Raw genomic sequence first — 22902 nt, forward strand, 5'->3', positions numbered from 1 at the left:
AAAATTTTGTTTTCAGAAGATGAAATGTGGAATCCTTACAGTGGTTTACTCTTGGGCATTCTTGATCCTACTATAACAATGTAAATTACATAGATTTAAAATGGGAGTATACAATTTTTACCCCAAGTCTCAAACTATATTCATAGTAATTTGTGCCATAACAGACAGACCCTGACATCCATTTGTTTTGCTTCCCTTACCAGCTTACAAAGACTGCTGTTTCATGTATTCTCGAATAGGAGGTGTCAGATCTCTTCAGAAGCATTTAGAAATTCTACCTGTGGAGGACTATGACAACACTTTGATATTTGAAGCCAGGTTTGAGAGTGGTAATCTGCAAAAGGTGGTCAAAGTGTAGGTTTTAAAATTCCTTTGATTTGAGGAGCTAGGACATCAGCTAGCTTTGGGTACTTCTTTGAACAGTAGGGTCTTCAGTGACTAATGCAATGGTCTGCACATGTTAAAATCAAATTTCCCAAAGAGCATTTTGATTCAGTTGGTCAATAAACATTTATTAAGCACCTGCTTTGTGCCAGGCACTGGATTATGCCCTGAAGATATAGAGAAAGGTAAAAGTCTCTGCTTTCAGGGAGCTCACAATCTAATGGGAGACAATATACAAACAACTACGTACAAACAACCTATATTCAGGATAAATTGGAAGTGATCAACAGAGACAAGGCATAATTAGGAGGGACTAGGAATGGCTTCCCATAGAAAGTGGGATTTTAGCTGGATCTCGAAAGAAGCTAGGGAAGCCAGGAGGTGGTGATGAGAAGGGCGAACATTCTACGCATGAGATTCAGCCAGGGAAGTACCCAGAACTAGAGGTGGGATGTCCTGTTTCAGGAGCAGCAAGGAGGCCAGCATCACTGGATCCTAGAATACATGTATAAAGTATAAGAAAACTGGAAAGCTTGAGGAGGAGGTTATGAAGTGCTTTGAATACCAAACAGGATTTTTTTAACATTTGATCCTGGACGTGATAGGGAGTTCCTGGCATTTATTGAGAAGGTGGTAGTGATGGTGACATGGTCAGACCTGCTCTTTGGGAAGATCACTTTGACAGCTGAAGAGAGGGTGGACTGGAGTGGAGAGAGACTTGTAGCACAGAGACCAACTAGTAACCTCTGAAAATAATGCATATAAGAGGAGATCCAAGGTCTACACCAGGGTAGTGGTAGTGTCAAAGGACAGAAGGAAGCATGTAGGAGAGGTGTAATAAAGGTAAAATTGGCAAGCCTTGGCAAGAAATTGGATGTGGGAGGTGGGGGGGGGGTAGGGTGGTGAGAAACAATCAGGCATTGAAGATGACACCTAAGTTTCAAGGTGACTGGTTGGATGGTGGTATTCTTAAGAGTAATAAGGAAGTTAGGAAAGAAGAAGGGTTTGGAGAGAAAGAGGATAAGTTCAGTTTTAGACATGTTGAGTTTAAGATACCTACAGGACTTTCATTTTGAGATATCCAATAGACAGTTGGAGACACGACTGAAAGTCAGCAGAGGTGAGGCATCAGCATAGAGATAATGAACCCATGAGAGCTAATAAAATCACTAAGTGAAATAGTATAGATAAAGAAGAAAAGAGGGTCTAAGATAGAGCCCCCTGGGACATCCATGGTTAGTAGGTATGATCTGGATGAAGATCCAGCAGAGTAGATTGAGGAGTGATCAGATAAGTAGTAGGAGAACCAGGAGAGAGTAGTGTCATAAAAACCTAGAGACAAGAGGGTATCCAGGAGAAAGAGGATGATTGACAGCATTAAAGGCTGCAGAGAGATCAGGAAGGAGGAAGATTGAAAAAAAAAGCCATTAGATTTGAGAGTTACATCATTAGTAACTTTGGAGACAGTAGTTTTGGTTGGATGATGAGATTGGAAGCCAAATTATAGACTTAAGAAGAGAGCAGAAGGAAAGTGGAGACACCTATTATAAACAGCTTTTTCAAGGAGTTTAGCCATGAAAGGGAGGCGAGATATAGGATAATAACCAGTGAGGGTTCTTTGATGATGGGGAAGATGGCATGTCTGTAGGCAGTTGGGAAGCACCATTAGACAAAAAAGAGAATGAAGGTTAATGAGAGATTAGGGATGAGAGAGGGACAGTTCTCTGGAGATCAGATTGAATGGGATCACTTTTTCACATAAAGGGATTTGCCTTGGCAAAGAGAAGGGTCACATCTTCATATGAGAAAGGGGTAAAGGAGGAGATAATAGCAGAAGGCATCTGAAGATGTGAGATGAAGAAAAGGGGAGGAGCAGCTTTGGGCAAATGATCTAAATTTTTTTCAACAAAATATGAGATTATTCTCACCTGAGCGGGTCAAGGTAAGGAGAGGCATGAAAGTTTAAAGAGGAATCAAAAGTTTGGAAGAGCTATCGTGGTGTGTGGGGTTGTGATTTAATTAGGGAGATGTAAAAGGATTGCCTTGGTGAGGACCCAGTTCAGCTTATTATGTAATGTAAATTTGTAAGAGACCTCATTAGCACAGTTTAACTTTCTTCAGTAGCACATCCGTAGGAGTGAAGGCAGTGAAAGGTGGGAGTGATCCCAGGCTAAGGATTGGCAGGGCAAGATCTCAGTGTTAGGGGGCAGAGGACTGTATAGATTTGAACTGGTTCACCAAGGAGTCAAGGTGGGGAAAGAATAAAAGTGTGGCCAGTGCAAGGGTGGTGACCTGGTAGAGAACTGAGGTGTCAAGGGGTTGGAGGTCATGGTGTAGGTGAAGAGCAGGGTTCATGATGCAAAGTAGAGACAGGCAGAAAAACAACAGATTGTCATCAGATAAGGGAATTTCAGAGTCCTAGAATGTGAAAGTGGAGCATTTATGGGTGATGGAAAGATAAAAGGTATGAGTATCGTTGTATATGGCTGAGCTGGGGTGAAGAAGTAGGTCATATGAAGTTAGGATGCTTGAAGGAGTATCAGTATGTATTTTGAAGTCCTCTAGTGTGAGGGCAGGAGTTGAGGGAAGAAAAAAAAGACTGAATCAGGCACTGAACTCAATGAGGAAAGAAGGAGAGTGATCTGGAAATTAGTAGACAACAGCTACCAGATTTGGGTTGGGTGGTAGAGATGGAGTGAGTCAACCTCAAAGGTGGAGAAGTTACGGAGGGATGGTGATAGAGGGAAGTGGAAGTGGGAAGCAGGGAGTGTTTCAACTCCCTCAGGTCGGCCAGTGAGTTTGGGGGAATAAGTGAAAGTCCAAACCTTGCTGGAAAGAGTAGGGAGGGAGGCTTTGTCATGAAAAGGGAACCAGATCTCAGGGAGAACCAGTAGAATAGGAATGGGAAAGGGAAAGATTTAAGCTTGTTGCTTATGGACCAGGCATTTCAAGGAACACAATGGAAGGGGCAGGTAACTTTAGAACACTAGGGTGGGAAATAGGTTGAGGGGAAAGAATAAGGAAACAGGGAATAGAGATGGGGAATGTTTGAATGATGCCAAATTCAGTGTTGTTCAGAATTGCTGGGATAGAGAGGGTATGACCAGGAGTAAGTTTATTAATCATTGAGGAAAAAGTTTGAAAAATTCCATATACCAAATAATTTTACTCTCAGAATACCAAGGTACTCTGTGAAGAAGAAACTAATATAACTAAATAATATTGCCTGTGAATTACTAAAAGAAAAAGTTTCCTTAAAATGGCTGTTTTGCCCTTATAATGCAGTATCTTCCTGTAAATATATGTGCTAGTGTTCCAGTTAACCCCTATTCACACACACACACACACACACACACACCCCGTGGGTCTAAGCTTTTTAATAATTTTGCTTATCAATTAATATCAGAAATTTCTTTTGATAATAAACCAAAGATATGAACTAGATTTTTAAAAAACAGTTTTAATTATCTTCATCTGGGCACCTACTAGGTGCCAGGCCAGTGTATCTTTTCTCAAAATATTTACTGTCTAGTTAGAAGCTACAAAATTACATGAATTTTAAAAAGTGATCCCTTTCCTCAAGGAGGAATATTACTAGATATAAGGCATGAAATCATGAATTGTTGTTTTTTTAAATTTCTAAGAGCTTTTTTTTTAAGGTTCCACAAATATAAACTAATGAAAGCTAGACAGAAATCTAAAGAAAACAATTCATGGGATAGGCACAATCAGAGTGATACTTCCTTTAGTCCCAAAACTTTTTTTAGTTTAATCATTTAACTTGCCTGGGAAACTTGGTTAAGATGAAACATTAGATATTTGGTCAAATCCCCAGCTTTCACCTGTGTTCCATCTAAGCACTATTCAGATACAAGGAAATGCAAAGATAACGTTAAAAACTGTGCAGCAGAAAAGCTCTCAGCAGTCACCAGCCTGAGTGTGTACCAAACAAAATTAAAATGTAATTAGACGCAGTGGATAGAGCACCAGCTCTGGAGTCAGTAGGACCTGAGTTCAAATCCAGCGTCAGACACATAAAAACTCACTGCATGTGTGGCTCTGGGCAAGTCACTTAACCCCAATGGCCTCACTGAAAAACAAAACAAAATTAAAAAATGTAATTAGAAAATGTTTAACACAATAAGTAAAAATATAATACAATACAGATAATGTTAATTTGTGGTTTTCTCAATATATGCTTGCAAGGATGATCTGTTTCTATTTAAGTTTGATACCACTGCTATACAGAATAAATGGTTCCTACAAATTTGCCCATAGGACTTTTGTAGCTCTCATCTTTTGTTAGGTACATATTAGAGCGCACTGGCCAAGTTATAGTTTATACAACTGAGCCCACACTACAAAAGTCTAGAGGTTTATAGGTAGAAGTTAAGCTCTCTTGCTTATTTGCTCATGCCAAATGCTGCTTATAACTTGTTTTTTTTTCCCTTCCTTATATTAGCGCTGATTATGAATATCAGTTGACTCTGCGCCCTGACCTCTTCACAAGTAGACACACCCAGTGGTATTACTTTCAAGTGACCAACACTCAAGCAGGGATACCCTATCATTTCACCATTGTCAACTTCACTAAGCCAGATAGTCTGTACAATCAAGGCACGCGCCCTCTCTTCTGCTCTGAAAAAGAGGCCAAGACAAACAATATTGGCTGGCAGAGAACAGGAGACCAAATCAAGCATTTTAGGAACAACATAGGGCAAGAGGGGCGTCAGTTCTTTTCTCTTACGTGGACTTTCCAATTTCCATATGACAAAGATACATGTTACTTTGCTCACTGCTACCCATATACATATGCCAGCCTGCAAGACTACCTTTTAGGTATCACTAATGACCCAATCAGGTCACAGTATTGTAAAATCCGTGTGCTCTGCCACACACTTGCTAGGAACATGGTATATGTTTTAACAACTACTACTCCTTTGAAGAATACTGAATCAAGAAAGCGTAAGGTGGTGATTTTGACCGCCAGGGTACATCCAGGAGAAACCAATAGTTCTTGGATCATGAAAGGCTTCCTGGATTACATCCTAGGAGATTCAAGTGATGCTCAGCTGCTCCGGGACACATTTATCTTCAAAGTGATACCTATGCTGAATCCAGACGGTGTGATTGTGGGAAATTATCGATGTTCCTTAGCTGGACAGGATTTGAACCGTTGCTACACATCTGGCCAAAAGGACTCTTATCCTTCTGTTTGGTACACCAGGAATATGATCCGTAGGTAAAATAAGCCTCAGTTTACTTAGCAATTCTAGTAGCCTTCCATACGAGTATTTGTCCCTTTAATTCCACTTGATCGATTGTTAGATTTCTTGAGAAGGTTCATTCATGATTGCTATTCGTGCTAGTCAAGTTTGTTTTTGTTTTTGTTTTTGTTTTTTTTAATCAGTACCATTCTCTTTGTCATTGACTACATTACTTCCTAAAATCTCCCTGGCCATAATATTTACTCTAAGGAACTTAAATCCCTTATTTATGAGAAATAATTTCATGCTGTAAGAACAGTATCCATTTTCATTTCTGTTATTCCCCAAATCAATAAAAGAAATCCTAAATAAATACTTCCTAAATAGACAGAAGCCATGCACCCACAGCCTTGGCCTATTTGTAAGTGGAACCCTTACTGCAAATTACAAAAATCCTGTTTCAGGGAAGTGAATGATGGGAAGGTTCTTTAGAGCCATCAGCCAATAAAGTGTGAAAAGGATCTCTCTTTTTCATGTTTAATAGTCCTGGAAATTCAAAGAATAGAATGGAAAGGGGGCAGCTAGGTGGCGCAATGGATAGAGTACCGGCCCTTGATTCAGGAGGACCTGAGTTCAAATCTGGCCTCAGACACATAACACTTAACTAGCTGTGTGATCCTGGGCAAGTCATTTAACCCCATTGCCTAGCCAAAAACAAACAAACAAACAAACAAAAAGAATAGAACTGAAAGAAAGATGATTTGCTGTTTCTGGAGAACTAACAGGAAGAAGTTTAAGTTTGAAATGATAGAAGAATTTAGGCTCCACATCTCTGGGGAACCTGTTGGATTTCATGAATTCAGAGGTGAAAGTCAAAAGTTCTCAGAAGAGGCTAGGGCATACTTGAATTACACAAAGTATAGCCATGGTTTTTCTTTATTTTGGAGGAGTGATTATTGGGTGCTGTGATCCCATTGTAGTCCCTGCCTTCAAAAAAGTTTATACATCTGGTACTTTTCTAGAAAAACCTGTGATTCCCAGTTTTGAACATGATAAATGAAGAGGACAGAGAAAAAATGTTTTAATCTTATGCTAGCTATTTAAAGTTTCTTGGTGTATCTTAGTTTGCTGTGTGAGAAGGTCAAGATAGGAAATAATATTGAAATAGCAAGGATAATTTTTCAATAGTCTTCACATGCAAATTTTATCTTTCAAACATTTCTATAGGCATGCAAATTGGGAATAAGCATCGATAATAATTGATGTGCAAGGAGGATAATATGCAAGAATACAGTATTTGGGGTTGGGGGGGAAGACTTGGTAAGCATTTTTATAAGAAAACTTAAAACTTACTTCCAAATGATTAAGATTGTTATAAAATACTGAACTGAAGCAATGCTGCTTTACTTCAGAAGAAACATTACCTCTCCAGCAAATGTAGAATTGAGTGGAGGAAGGGACTTTTAAGTACAACATAAGAAATGAAAATAGTAAGATTTCAGAAGCTTTGTCTTATAGATTTATATCAATATTCAAGTTAAAAGTTAGTGTGATGCTTATTCAGGCAGTATTAATAAAATTAATGTCTTAAAACATATAAGTATACTTCACACTAATCAAAAGCTATTTCTCATGTCATAAGAGTTTGGTCTTTTTAGATCACTAGTAGTTTAGCACTATTATTAACTATCAAAGTCTAAGCCCTGTCCCTGTTAACTCACACTTATTGGCTCCATTTCCATCTCCTACATGGAAACACCATAGCAGGAGACAGTTTCCAGTTTGGGATTTAAATGTAATGTTAAGGAGTTTTTAATGATGTGATCCTCGTCAGTTGGGGGCTGGGATAATCTCTAAGACCTATTGTAGTTCTAGATCTATGATTCCCTCATTCTTTGATCTTTACCTTAAAAGTTGCTTTCAAAAAAAATGATCTAACCATATGCCTGATAGGGTTTATCTAGGCTCCACTGATGGGGAAGCCCTTCCATCTCAAGGCAATCTATTGCATTTTCAGACAGCTCTAATTGATAGGGAAGTTTTTCCTTTATGTAGAACTTAAAATCCACCTCTGTGCAACTTCTACCAGCTTCTCCTAATTCTACTTTTCTGGGGCCAAGAAAAGGAAGATTAATCTCTCTTTCACATGATAGCTCTTCTTTTCTTCAGAGTAAGCCTGCCTAGTTCCTGCTATTAATCCTAGTATGACACTCCTAGTTTGTCCCCTTCTCCATCTTGGTTATCCTACTCTGGACAAACTCCAGCTTTGTCAATGTCTCCTAAAACGATGTCCCTGGAACTGAACTGAAAACAATACTATAGATGCAGTCCAAACACACTTAGTTACACTGGGACCATCACCTCCCTCATTTTGGTTACTGTGTCTATTGATCTAGCCTGGGATTGCATTAGCTTTTTTGGCTGCTAGACCATGCCATTGATTCATATTAAGTATGCAGCCCACTAAAATCTATAGATCTTTTCACATGAACTCTTCCCCATCTTATAGTTATTCATTTTGTAAACCCTAATGTAGAACTGAGTATTTATTTCTGTCAAGTTCCATTTTATTAGAGTTGGCCCAGCATTCTAGACTGTCAAAATAATTTTTGGATCCATACTTTTATTCTTCCCAGCAAGTCTGATAAATTTATCATTTATGCCTTCGTCCAAATCACTGATAAAAATGTTAAAAACCATAGAGACCAAGGAAAGACCCTTAGGCACATTGCTGGGGTTGACATTGATCATAGTTGACATTGATCATTTATTGACTACTTTTGGAGCCATTCATTCAACCAGTTCTGAACCCACCTAGCACAGATCTTTCCCACAAGGATAGAATGAAACTTTGTTTTCAAATACTTTGCCATAATCCAAGTATATTATGTCTATGCCATTCAACACTGGCATGACCCCTTCTTAATGATGCTATAACAGTGATCACCACTGTTATAAAGGAAAGTGGGCTGAGTTTGGAGCCAGAGTTCATATTCTAGTATTGCTGATTACTATATTCAGCTAACTTTATGCAAGTATTTAACTTATCTGGCCCTTAGTTTCCTCCGCTATTAAATAAAGGACCTGGACTAGATGATCTCTGTGGTTCTTTCTATTTCTAAATCTATGAGCCACATGATCCACAAATCCTCCCAAACTGTCCCTTTAATAATATACTATAAAATTTTGCTGGTGTTTGAAGCCAGGTTCACTGGTTTGTAGTTTGTAGATTATATTTCTCTATTTGTCCTGAGTTCCTCAAAAATCAAGACAGTGTCCATATTCACTCCTGATACAAGGTAATATGTGACCAAATATCAAATGAGTGGCATAGAAATTAATAAGATCAGAGGAGGGAGAAATCCCTGGACTAAAGTGATCAGGAAAGATTTATGAAGAAAATAAGAAAACTGGATCTGGAAAGATAGGAATAATATTCAAATTGATAGAGAAGAGAGGAGAAGTAATTCCAGATGAAGATCATAGCATGAGCACAGGCTGTGAGGTTGGAATAAGCAAGATTAGTTTGTGGAAAGCAGTGGACAAGAGTAATGAGAGAAAGGTCCTGTTGGAAAATGGTGAAGTTGGAAAATTTGATTAGAACCAAAATGAGGAAAAGGCTTTGAATGCCCTATGAAAGAGTTTGGATTTTATGCTTTAGGTGACTCTAAAGGTTTTGTGACACAGGAAGTAGCATGATGAAAATATTTTATTAGCAATACGTAGGATGGCTTGAAATAGGGAGCTGTTACAGACAGAAAAACCAGAAAGCTTTGAGTTCCTTTTTTGTAGACTTTTTTTTGAAAATCAAGTGCCCCTGATTCAACACATAGAAGAAAGCTGAAGAGGCAGTGCTTTGGCTACCACTTTTCCTTTTTCTTCTTTGTAGATTAATGGAAGATCGGGAAATTCTCCTATATTGTGACCTTCATGGCCACAGTAGGAGAGGGAATATCTTCATGTATGGCTGTGAGGATAGTGATGAAAATAAAGAGTTGTGCTTAGAGCAACGAATATTTCCATTTATGCTGAGCAAGAATTGTCCAAACAAAGTAAGTATGTCAGGTTTTCTGTACTGTTCTGAATGTAACCCATATTGGCCAATGGAATGGATAACCATATTCAATAAAATATTTTTAAAATATATTAAACACTTTATAAAGCTCAATATTTATTCAAGACTCATAGAGAAGATTTAGGAAGATCCATTATATAGCCAAGGTTTTAAGAATAATAAATTAAAATGGGAGAATAAACCAATCAACCAATCATCATTTCCTCCAAACTTAAGAAGTTTTGAATCCTTTTATTCATTCAACATTTAACTATTTATTAAGCACCTATTCTGAAGATACAGAGATTAAAACGAAACAATCCCTGCCTTCATGGGATTTACAGCCTCCCTGAGGAGACAACACATACATAGTTAATATAAAATGCATATGAAGTAATTGGGGGGAGGGGGGGAGGAAGGTAACAACCATGAGAATCAGAAGAGGCTTCATGTAGGAGGTGATGCTGGTGATGAACCTTGAAGAAAGCTGGGGATTTTAACAGGTGAAGGTGAGGAGAGAATGTATTCTAAGCATGGCAGACAGCCTGGACAAAGGCACAGAGATGGGAGATGGGAGATGGAATATCAGGTAAGGCATGTTTGGCTGGAACAGAGTACATGAGGAGAAGCAATGTGGAATCACACTAGGAAGATAGGTTGGATACATTGTAAAGGGATTTAAAGTTTAAATTCCCTTTAAAAAACAGAAAAGTTTGTATTTTATCCTAAAAGCCATAGAGAGTCCCTAAAGCTTTTTGAACAGGGTAGTGATACACCTACTGCTATCCTTCTAAGATTACCAATTTGGCAGCTATGTGGAGGATGGATTGGAAAGAGAAGAGTCTGGAAGTAGGGAGACTAATTTGAAGGCAGTTGCAGTAGCCCCACTGAGGAATGATGAGGGCCTGATGGATGAATGTGTAAGAAGGGGACAGATATGAGAAATGCTGTGGAGGTTTAATGGCTAAGACTTGGTATCATATTGGATATAGGTAGGAAGAGGGAAGGATATAGGAGGAAGAAGTAAAGCCTGATGCTATGGTTGCTTCACACCTCATACATGAGCACCTACTTACTCCCTGTGCTGACTCACTAAACTGATTATAAACATTAAATTATGTTTTAAACATTGCACATTTATCATGCGGTTATTGTCAAGACTCTAGGAACCACAACAGTGTTAGCGCCCTCAGTAGAAAAACAGAAAGTAGAAAGAGGAGAGAATTAGGGGGAGGGTGGAAAAGAGCCAAGAGTTCTGTCTGGAACATGTTGAGTTGAAGTTAACCATGGGACATCCAGTTAGAGGTGTCCATTAGGCATTTGATAATTTGGGACTGTTGTTAAGGAGAAAGGCTAGGACTGAATGAATATATTTTTCTAGGAGTCATCTACATAAAGATGATAATTGAATCCATGGGATCTTAAGAGATCACCAATAGAAAGGTGTAAATAGAGAAAATAAGAGAATTTAGAACAGAACCTTATTGAGAAGTAAAAATAAAATTAAGCATTCCTAAAGAATACCAGTATTTAACTTCACATGCAAAAAAAAAAAAAAAAAATGGAAATCCCAGTGAATCTTTCACTGAGATTCTGAGAAAACTACTTTGCTGAATATGCGAATGACTTATCTTACATACAGATACATAAATATCTACATAGTCAGTTCTGCTATAATTTGACACATACATTGCCAAAAAGCACTGAGTTACGCAAAATTGCACAATAAAAACTATAGGGCTTATGGAGGGAAATGGGGATAAGGGCACAGTGCTCAAAAACTTTGTAAATGACACATGTTTTTTAAAGATAGGAACCTAACAAAAGTGATAGCATAGTTTTATACATAGTTTTATACATGTTAAATGAATAAAAAATTCATAAATACCACAATAAATAGTGTCTCATCCTCGGGGAGCAAGTTGGGCAGGCCACAGGTAGCAAGTTGGCTTTAAGATCCCTATATCTCTGGCAGAAAGGGGGAAGGGGGTGAGAAGGGAATGGAGGACCAGATCTTCTCCTCTGCCCATAGCTCCTACTGCACCAGAAGCTACACAATAAATATGGCACTTTACCTTGACAAAGAACTTAAGTTTGCTTGTAGAAGTAAATATCAGAACGATCATACCATGTGAGTAATTGTGAAGTAGTGGTTTTCTCAGTTCTCTTGCTATATCTTTGGAAGAAATCTGACAAAAGCAAACTTGAAAATCAAATTATGCTCGCAATGTTTCCTAATATATTAAGTTGGAGCAAATTTGCATTTTTGAAACAGGTGTCATAGCAAAACTGAGTGATTGTATATAGTTCAGACTTCTGAACTCCTAGTTAGACAATTTCCTTAGCCAATCCAGATTAGCAGCTATTCTGAAACTTAGAATCTTAGAGTAGGAGTTCCTAAACTTCCTTGTGTCATGGACCCCAGTCTGGTGAAACTTATAGACCTCTTCTTTAAATGTTTTTAAATGCATAAAATAAAATACATTGAATTACAAAGGAAACCAATTATATTGAATATGATCATCAGTTTTTTTAAAAAGTTAATAGACCTCAGGTTAGGAGAGTTTTGGAGAGTTTCCTGGAACATTGAGAGGTTAGATGACTTGCCCTGGGTCATACAGATAGTATATGTCAGGCAGGACATGAACCAAGATCTCTGTGGCTTCAAGGCTGGCTGTTTGTCCACTACAGAATACTGGCTGTCATGTGATATGTCTAAATATGAATATATATATACATATCCACATACACATATACATATATGCATACACACATATACATCCATATACATATGCACACATATATGTAATGTTAACCAAAAACAAGGACATGGGATGGCACCTACATTGTAGAACCTCACAGTTCTCACATGGGCATTTGGCCACTTATCCTCTGGGCTCACTTACTATATTGACCACGAGCATTAAAACCCGTTTTAAATATGATTTACTTATGATGTGGCTATTGCAAAGATTCACGAGATCACAAACTTTCTTTAAAACTATTCCTGAAGCTCTAGTGAGAATTAGCACTTTATGTAACTTCTTTTGCATTTTTAACCCACTATCCCTAAGAATCATTAGTATGTTATGTGCTTTTTTCCAGTTTTCATTCTCAGCTTGTAAGTTTGATGTTCAGAAGAGCAAAGAAGGGACAGGAAGGGTAGTTATGTGGAAGATGGGAATCCAAAACAGCTTTACCATGGAGGCTACTTTCTGTGGCTCTACTCTTGGTAAGATGGTATTCCTCACTTAAGGGTCATAAACTAAAACATTGTAAAAATATGAAAACAAAAGTGGAAGTTAATCTATCAGTGAAATAATTCCTTCTAAAAATGTATCAAAAATTAGCCAGTCTTATCAATATGATGTACTATAATACAATTGCTATAATTTACATTCTATGATTGCTCATTGCCACATTCTTCTCTCAGTTTTTAGTCTTTTAAATATAATAAGCTAATAATACTATCAGTAGCCGGCATTTGTTTAGTCCTTTTTAGTTTTGCAAAGTACTTTACATATTTTATTTAATTTGACCCTTATAACAACTCTGGGAGGTACATAGTAATATTATTCTCATTTGACAGAAGAGGAAACTGAGAATAAGGGTTTAGGGACTTATCCAGGGTCACACAGTAAGTATGTAAGGCAGGATTTAAACTATCCACTGTGACTTTTATCGCTCATCTTACATAGGCATTTGAGCTCAAGGAAACAACAGAATAGAGCTTGCTGTTTATAAGACAATAGCATCATGAAAAGAGAGACCTTATTGGCTTTTACTAAAATGGCAACATTTGAATTTGTTTCTCTAACCTAGAAAAACCATGTTCTGTTAGTTTTTTTGTTTTGTTTTTGTTGTTGGGTTTGTTTTGAGGTTTTGTTTGTTTGGTTGGTTTTTGGACCTATCATGTCATCAGTGCATGGAGCTCCACCTGAGGAACTATCTATATACCAATGCCTAGGACAGTGGGTTCAGTGACTTACCTATAATCACATGGCCAGTATGTGGGAGAAGCAGGATTTAAGCCCACGTCTTCATGACTTCAAGACCAGATTTCTGTCTACAATGCCATACTGCCTCTCCCGTCCTATGTTCTATGGTATCAGTTAAGAAATTTCTGTTATAGGGGCAGTTAGTAGATGCAGTGGATAGAACACCGACCCTGGAGTCAGAAAGTCCTGAGTTCAAATCCGGCCTCAGACACATAACACGCACTAGCTGTGTGACCCTGGGCAGGTCCCTTAACCCCAATTGCCTCGCCAAGAAAAAAAAAGAGAAAGAAATCTCTGTTATTTAGCATATCATAAAATAGCTTGGTCCATGTTAAGATAAATTTCACATGATCAAGAATGTGATAGTGGCCACTCAGATTCTACTCTGATGCATGTTCTTGTTGTGGAGATGATCCTGGGACCTCAAAAGCCATGTCATCAGAGTTTACGCTTAAAAAAAGATTTTACCAGATTGGAAAGGCTTCGCTTATGAATCTGCATCTCTGTTGCCAAGCCCCAGCCTCTCAAATTTTGAGAAGCACATAATCGCTTTAACCACAGGATGATGAATGCTTTAGTCACAGCAGCTATTCCGAAGTACCTGCTAAGTTATGGAGTGGTTGCAGTCTTGACTTGGTGGAGAGTGCAAGGGAAGAAGGGCCTCAGACTTAAAGTATAAGTACACAGATAATGAGAGAAACACATAGAAAGTATGCGTGGCAAATGGCTACCTGACATCTAGTACTGGGAGCCCTTTCTGCTTTAATAGAGTCCTCATTCAGTTTCCCTTAAATGTAGACCTCTGCTGATCCCCATCTGTGACTTTCCAGAACCTGTAGCTGCCACTTCTCTATACTACCAGGGGTCACACGCCCTAGAACCATTTGTCCTCAGTGGATCACTCCACTCCTAATGAAGACAATTCCACTACTATAGGTCTCATTCCCCTAAAACCGTAACTCACCAGGCCCCACCAATGTTTTTAATTTTAATAGTCAGAGAACACAATTAGGTTAAAACAAAAACATTTAACAAAATGTCATAGTAAATAGAGCAGCAAAAAAATTTCCTCCATAAACTTAAAGGTGTATTCTCCCACAAATAAATACACACATCACTGAGAAGTAAGCACTCATATAAGGAGCAAAATTGAGGGTCACATGTAAGAAGTGCACGTGGCCAGTGCATGTTACCACGCTATCTCACACCTCTGATTCCCCAGGGTCAATAATGTCTTTGTACTGTTTCGGCTGGTTCATAGTATCTTCCTGATACTTCTTGGCTGGGCTCTAGTCTCCACCAAACTGTTTTGTCGGATGCTGCTTTTCTTGATGTGATGTTGATCTCTCTGCCTCCAGGCAGCTTAGTTGATATATCCTTAGTTATCTCCCGCTTAAGGAAAGAACAGATGTAGCCTCGTTCTTTTAGCTTAAAGTCCAAAAACATTTTCCTTCTACTATTTATTTTTTGTGAAAAGCAGAAGAACCCTTGTCTTGGACCAGAAAAACGCTTTCCCTAGGGTTTTCTTATTTTCTTCAAAGTCTTGACCAAGGCTAAGGAACCTGTGGCCTCGAGGCCACATGTGGTCTCGAGGCCACATGTGGTCTAGGTCCTCAAGTGCAGCCCTTTGACTGAATCCAAACTTCACAGAACAGACTCCCTCTTGAGGACCTAGAGGGCTACATGTGGCCTCAAGGCCGCAGGTTCCCCACCCCTGTCTCTTGACCAAACCTCTCATACCTATTACAAGATTTTAAGCTCAGACACCGAACTCTTTAGAACAAAGGGTCCTTCCAGCTAGCTGATGCCCTCTCACTTAATTTTCTCTTTTTCCTGGGTCAAGGCCTAAGACTTATTGCTCCGCTCATCAAAATCATAACCCCATCCCTTGATCTAATATTCAAACTTCAGGGAATAAGACCCAAGTCTCAACCCAGCTAGGAGGCTCAAAAGAAAAGAAGATACATTTTCAAAGTAAAATATACACAATCCACATATATATTATCTTAATATCCTTATAAAGTACTTTGCAAATATAAAATGATATAAAATTAGGTTTGTTAATAATGAACAGTTTTTCTCATAGAAGCATGTTCTCCTTAGTCTTTGCTCAAAAATATCTATTAGGGTTGTGTACAACAATTAGGGATACTGTGTGTTGTGAAAAGCAGAAGAACCCTTGTCTTAGACCAGAAAAATGCTTTCCCTAGCGTTTTCTTATTTTCTTTAAAGTCTGGATCAGGGTGGGGAGCCTCGAGCCTGTGTTGTTCCCATCTATTAACCGGTTTTCCCTAGACACTATCAATATGCATCACCTATATGTGTACATACCCCTGTTCAGCGATTATATATTCCCAGCTGCCTTCCAACATTGTATGTAGTCAATTGAAGAGAAATAATAGGATATTATACAACTACTCTGGAAATCTACCTACCTATTCCTTGTATCAGGGAAAGAAACCAAAGGAAAAGGTTCCTGGGAGGTAATACAATTTATTTATCCTATTTTTTCAGCTACTAGATAGGCTTATGAAATTTAATTCTCATGAGTGTATAAGCTCTTTGATTTTTTTAGGTAATAGACGAGGTACCCATTTCAACACAAAAGACTTGGAGTCTATGGGATATCATTTTTGTGATTCTCTTTTAGACTATTGTGATCCAGACCAAACAAAGGTAAGAAAAGTCCATGAAAACATGAATCATAACAAAGCTTATTTATTATAAAGCATGACCCTGTTTATGGCAGTGTATTTCATTTAGTAATCTAAAAGGACTTAGTGGGAGTTTTCTTGTATCTCTATATATCAATCTAATCAATTCCATTATTTTTATTAATAGAACCCTGGTGTTTTAAGCCATCAGTATATACAATATACAACAATGAGGTACAAGCGTGTACACCACCTGGATGAAGAAGTTCACATAAAAAGTTAGAGGAAAAAGGAAGGAATTACCTTTTGCCATTATGGCTAGGCACAGAGTTCTTAAACAAAGAATAGAGGTCACCATAAATGACAAAATAAACAATTTTTATTATATAAAATTTAAAAGCCCTTGCATGAAGAACATCAATGAAGAAAGAATAAGAAAAACTGTCAAGTGGGAATGTTTTCATCAGTCATCACTGATAAAAAGTCTGATAAAGAAGACATATGGATATTTGACATAAATATGTAATCAATAACCATTTTCCAAAGTAATAAAAGATTATTAACAATTTTCAAAAAGTATTGTACATGTAAAGGATCATACAAAAATATGTTCCAAGTCACTAATGGTAAGAGAAATGCACATTAATACAACTCTGAAATACTACCTCATATATTACAGTTTAGCAAATATAATTCTTTTTAAAAACAGAAAGTCAGTGTTGGACGGAATGTAGGAAGATAATTATGCAGTTTTGGTAGAGCTGTAAATTGCTCTAACTGTTCTGGTTATCAGTTTGGAATTGTGCAAGAAAAGTTACTAGATTGTTTATAACCTCTGGCTCAGTGATCTTGTTATTGGGCATATACCCTAAGGAGGCCAAAGACTAAAAAAACAAACAAAAAAAAAGGTGCGTATACACACGCACACATATGTATATATACATATACATATACACATTTTCAAAGCAGCACTCTTTATAGGAACAAAGAACTGGAAGCAAAGTGAATATCTACCAGTTGAAGAATTACAGAAAAGCTATAGTGTATATAAATGCAATGGAATATTATTATGCACTAAGAAATGCACTAAGGCTAGTAGGAGGAATTCAGAGAAACTTGGAGAGATTTGTATGAACTGATTTAGAGCAAAATAAACAGAACCAAAATAACAATGTACACATAGTGATTACAACAATATAAATGAAAAGGCAGCTAAATGTTAGTGAAATTCTGAATAATTAAATTAATAATAGTCCTGGAAAACAGATAATGGAACATCTCTCTCCTCAGGGCAGATTGGCAGGATACTACTTAAAATGTGGTATACATCTTCAGATACAATTTACTATATTGGTGTTTTTGTTTAATTATTTTTTCTATATTGTAAGAGGTGGCTTAATTAGGACCAGGCAGGGGTAATATTCTTAGGGATTATTATGATTATTATGATGTTAAAAAAGAGTATCCATAAAAACTTAGCACTTTGTACAACCAAAGAGAGAGCTATAGTGAGAGTCCTGGTGAAATAGTGACTTCTACTATTAACCAAGATTATAATTTTTTCTAGTATTATCAATGCATGAAAGAATTAGAAGAATTGGAGATGCAGCAGTCAGGCATAACAAACTCAGATAAAATGCATTATGATTCAGATGCTTCATTCATAGATACTGCATTGGATCTAGATTGTAGGTAAGTTGAGCTTATAGAGATAATTGTGGATTCTGAGATTTTTAAGGAATACAGACAAAACAGGGCTTATTGATAGTAAGCAGATGGAATCCCCATCTGTGACTATGTGTCCATAGCTGCTACTTCTCTATACTACCAGGGGTCATACGCCCTAGAACCATTTGTCCTCAGTGGATCACTCCACTCCTAATGAAGACAATTCCATTGCTATAGGTCTCATTCCCATAAAACTGTAACTCACAAGGCCCCACCAATGTTTTTAATTTTAATAGTCAGGGAACACAATTAGGTTAAAACAAAAACATTTAACAAAATGTCATAGTAAATAGAGCAGCAAAAAATTTCCTCCATAAACTTACAGGTGTATTCTCCCACAAATAAATACACATATCACTGAGAAGTAAGGACTCATATGAGGGACAAAATTGAGGGTCACATGTAAGAAATGCACGTGGCCAGTGCACATTACCAATGGAACATGTACTTATACAAAAAAAGATGTCAAGTAAGTGTATTCTCTACCTTACACTATCCCTGAGTCCCCACTTCATCCTGGTTTGGGAAGTGAAGTCACAAACTTCCTATAACACAGATGTAACTTACTTTACAAAATAATAATGTAATATATAATAATTATTCATATACTAACAAACTCAGAACTTTCTTGGATAATAATTTCAGGGAAAATGAATTAAATACATAAATCTTCAGTGATACATACTTTTCTTTTTTTTGACCAAACCTAATCAAGACCTTTACATTTGTCCATACTGATCTCTCCTATATGGTATTACAAGTACCGATTCATAAAAATAATCACTTTACACTTGGCATGTACTTCCAGATAAATTTCCAATCCAGAAAGACTCAGTTCAGGTACCACCTTCTTCATGAAATATTAAATGCGTTATATCTGGAGGGACCTTAGTGAGGATTTCCAATCCCATGTCATCATTTTATAAATGAAGAGATTGAGGCCTAGAATCAGATGATGTGATTTCCTCAAAACCACACAGATGGTAAAGTAATTGGTAGAACTTTGCCACAATTCAGATGAAGTCTTGATGTGCTAGAATGTTGTACCGTATTTAATAATACAATATTTAATAAAGATCAATATAAAGTCTAATATTTAGGTTCAAGAAAACCAACTTCACAAGTGTAATAAAGGGTAGGCAATACTTCATCTGAAAAGATTACAATTTACCATAAAATAATTACCATGAATTGAATACCAAACTCAAAACTCCTTGACCATAATTTCAAGGAAGATAATTTTTAATAGTTAAATATTTAGTTATCCATACTATTTTGATCTAGCCTAATTAAGACTTTTTGTGGTTGTATTTAGCCTGCCCCAGAAGCAGCAGTTTGGCATAATGAATAGAGAGCCAGCCTCAAAACTGGGTTTAAGGCTTGCCTCTGACGTATAGTGGCTGTGTGACTCTAATCAAGTCACTTAACCTCTCATTGCCCCCAGCAAACTCTTTAAAACTATGAGTTACAGAGCTGTTGATTTGCATTGGTAGGAGGAGTTTCCCCATGAGGAGTTCCTAATGCCAGTAAAATTTCAGGTCTCATCCAAGGAAATTGTCCAGGACTATGGTAGATGATGGTCATACTGTATTATGTATTAGTCACATCTAGACTATTGTGTTTGGTTAAGGTTATACAATTTAAGAAGGAATTGATAAATTGAAGATTGTGATAAAGATGGTGAAAGGCCTAGGAACCATGCCACATGAGTTGTTGTGAGTAGTTGAAGAAACTGGTAAGGGAAGGGAAGACTTTGGGTAGGACATGATAGCCTTCTTCAAATATTTGGATGGCTCTCTCATGGAAGAGGAGTTAGACTTGTTTTGTTTGTACCCAGAGTGCAGAATTAAGAGAAATGTTACAAAGAGGCAATTTCGTCTTGATATAGGAAAAACTTCAGGGGCAGCTAGGTGGCACGGTGGATAGAGCACCGGCCCTGGAGTCAGGAGGACCTGAGTTCAAATCCGGCCTCAGACACTTGACACTTACCAGCTGTGTGACCCAGGGCAAGTCACTTAACCCTGACTGTCTCACCAAAAAGGAAAAAAAAAAACTTCTTAACAATTAGAACTATCAAGAAGCAGAATGAAATGCCTTGGGAATTAATGTCTTTCCCTAATAAGTGATCTTCAGGTAGAGGCTAGATAAATACTTTACAGGTATCAATTCACCTCTGCCACTTCTACTGGTACTGCTGAGCAAGACTAAAGAAAGTCTTACAACTGTGGTGACTGGAACTAATACAAATTTATATTACCTAATCTCAAATGAGCCATTGATGCAGCAAGGCCATCTTTTTCATCCTACCTACTTGATGTAACTCTCCACATTCGCTGTTCCAAACTTTCTTTTCTTTCCTAAAGTTTCCAACAGAACTGACTTCTTATACTCTCTCAGCTCAAGCCCTTCCTTCATACTTCACCCTGCCCCCAGCTGAAATTTTCTGCCAAAGACTCCCTTTTCTCCCCTCCTCTCCATCTCCCAACCCATCTGATAAAAAGGTGACTATTTTCCTCACCAAGGCCTAATCCTCTTCTTGCACCCTTGGTCCCAGTATTATATCCTTTTCTCTCTGTTTACTGGTTACTTCTCTGCTACCTTAGAGACATCACCAAGTCTTCCCCATTCTCAAACACACACACACACACACACACACACACACACACACACACACACTCACAAAACTATATCCTACATCCCTGCTAGCATCCTATAGTTTCCTTCTCTTTCTCAGACATACTTCTGGAAAAAGCCATTAACATTCATTTCCCCAATTTCCTTTCTTTTTTCTTAACCCTTTAGAAATCCTGCTAACAGCTTTATAACAACTGAAATGCCCTTTCTGATATTACCAAAGATTTCCTAATCACCAAATCTAATGGCCTCTCCTTAACCCTCATTCTCTTTGAGTTCTGTGTTCCATTTGAGGTCACTAACCATATCCTCCTTCTGAATAATTGTCTCTTTTCTGGGTTTTTAGAATACTGCTCCCACCTACTTTTCCTTCCCTAAACACACCCATCTTCCAAACTTTGCTATTACTGTCAAGGTCACCACCATCATTCCATTCACCCAGGGTAGCAACCTCCCTTTCATCCTCATTTCTCCTTTTCACTTACTGCACATATCCAATCAGTTGCCACAGCTTGTCATTTCTATCTTCACAACACCTATCACATGCATCTCCTCATTTCCACCTGCAAAATCACCACCCTAATTAAGGCACTCATCACTTATCTCCTGGATTACTGCAGTAGAATCCCATTTGGTCTCCCTGCCTCAAGTATCTCCCCACACCAAGCCACCCTCCTCACGGCTACCAAAATGATTTTCCTAACTCACAGGTTTGATTATGTCCTCTCCCTACTTACTAAACTCCAATGGCTCCAGTTGCTTCAAGAATTCAATATAAGTTCTCTGTTTGAAATTGAAAGCTCTTCACAACCCACCCCATTCTAACTTTCTAGTTTTGATTCCTTTTCTTGCATCATGTGATCCAGATTTAGATTCACTTTGATGTGGATTGTTCCACACTCAATACCCCATCGTCTATCTCCATGCCTTTATGCTAGCTGGCCTCTATACCTGTAATGTATTCACCCCTCACTTCCACCCCTCAAAATCCCTGGTTTCCTTCAGGGTTCAGATCAGGTGCCAACTTCTTTATAAAACTCTTCTTGGCTGTCCCCCCTACTAGTGCACAACCTCCCCAAACTAGTCATTTCATATGTATTCTGTATCTAATTCTATGTGTTCACAGCATCCCCTCCACATAAGAAAGTAAGGACTATTACACTTTTGTCTCTGTAAATCGGTTTTAACAGATAATTTTGTTCATATACAGTTTGGATGAGATGGTCTCTGAGGTCCTTTCTAATTCTGGAATTCTCTAAACCAAAATATACTGATTCCTAGTCTTCCTACAGGCACCCAATACAGTCATGGTATTTACTCCCTCCTCCAAGGAGATGATGATGATGATGATGATGATGATGATGCTGATGATGATGATATTAGTAATGTTAATAATACCTTATGCTTGTATAGTGCTTTAATTTTCCAAGGTGTTTTCAAATACACTGTCACATTTCATGCTTCCATGAATTCTGTGAAATAAGCTAGTCAAGAATTACTCCATTTCCACAGATGAGGGAATTAACAACCTGAGTTGTTAGATACCTTGACTATGGCCACATAGCTAATAATTTTCCAAATCAGTTGTGGAGCCCAATCTTCTGACAGTCCCTCCAGGTTTTTCCCACTCTCCTAGATAGCTCTGCTATCTACTTTAGTGTGAATGATTTTATTTTCATTGTATTATTTTTACCAAGGACACATGAAATGAATGGTTTCGTTACTTTATTTAAAAAAAAAAACTTAGGCATCGGTAAACAAGGAAAACATTATTGGAATTAAAGCCTTGCTAAAAATCATGTCACTTTGTAAATATCCATTTTGTACATATATAGAACTTTGTTGTCAGGTTATTGCTGCCATTTCTCAGGGAAAAATCTCAACAAAAAGTCTTGCCATCTAAGCAAAATGCTTTTGCTTTTTTCCTAGTAGTGATGAATCTGACATTTCAGAGACCAGTGAAACTTCAACTTTTCTCAAAGAAACTTCCCAGGTAGGATTGATTTATTATTTGGCTACTCTTCTTGTTTCTTTATTTTCTGGTAGTTATCAGTGTTGTAACTCTCAGATTCATTAAGTAGTTTTCATCTATATAATAATTACCCAACAACACTCATTGTTTCCTATCATATTATACCATAACTTTTTAGTCCCATTGATATTGGGACTACAATTGAATTGTAGAGCTCAGAGAAACCTTGGAGATCATGTATTCTAACTCCCTTATTTTAAAGATGATGGTA

The 22902-nt window shown here is 37.7% G+C and overlaps 1 protein-coding gene across 1 annotated transcript; it reads left to right on the forward strand.

Annotated features, from left to right (window-relative positions):
• Positions 1-203: 203 nt before the first annotated feature.
• On the forward strand, positions 204-22652 carry LOC114032492 (cytosolic carboxypeptidase 3-like; the record flags this gene model as incomplete). Its single annotated transcript, XM_027847801.1, has 7 exons — positions 204-354; positions 4847-5626; positions 9481-9643; positions 12751-12877; positions 16219-16319; positions 17865-17989; positions 22592-22652. Coding segments are annotated over 7 exons (1508 nt in total), but the record flags the coding sequence as incomplete, so codon positions are not given.
• Positions 22653-22902: the final 250 nt, after the last annotated feature.

Source organism: Vombatus ursinus, unplaced genomic scaffold (assembly GCF_900497805.2).
Source record: "Vombatus ursinus unplaced genomic scaffold, bare-nosed wombat genome assembly UNPS02005454.1, whole genome shotgun sequence".
Lineage (NCBI taxonomy): Eukaryota > Metazoa > Chordata > Mammalia > Diprotodontia > Vombatidae > Vombatus > Vombatus ursinus.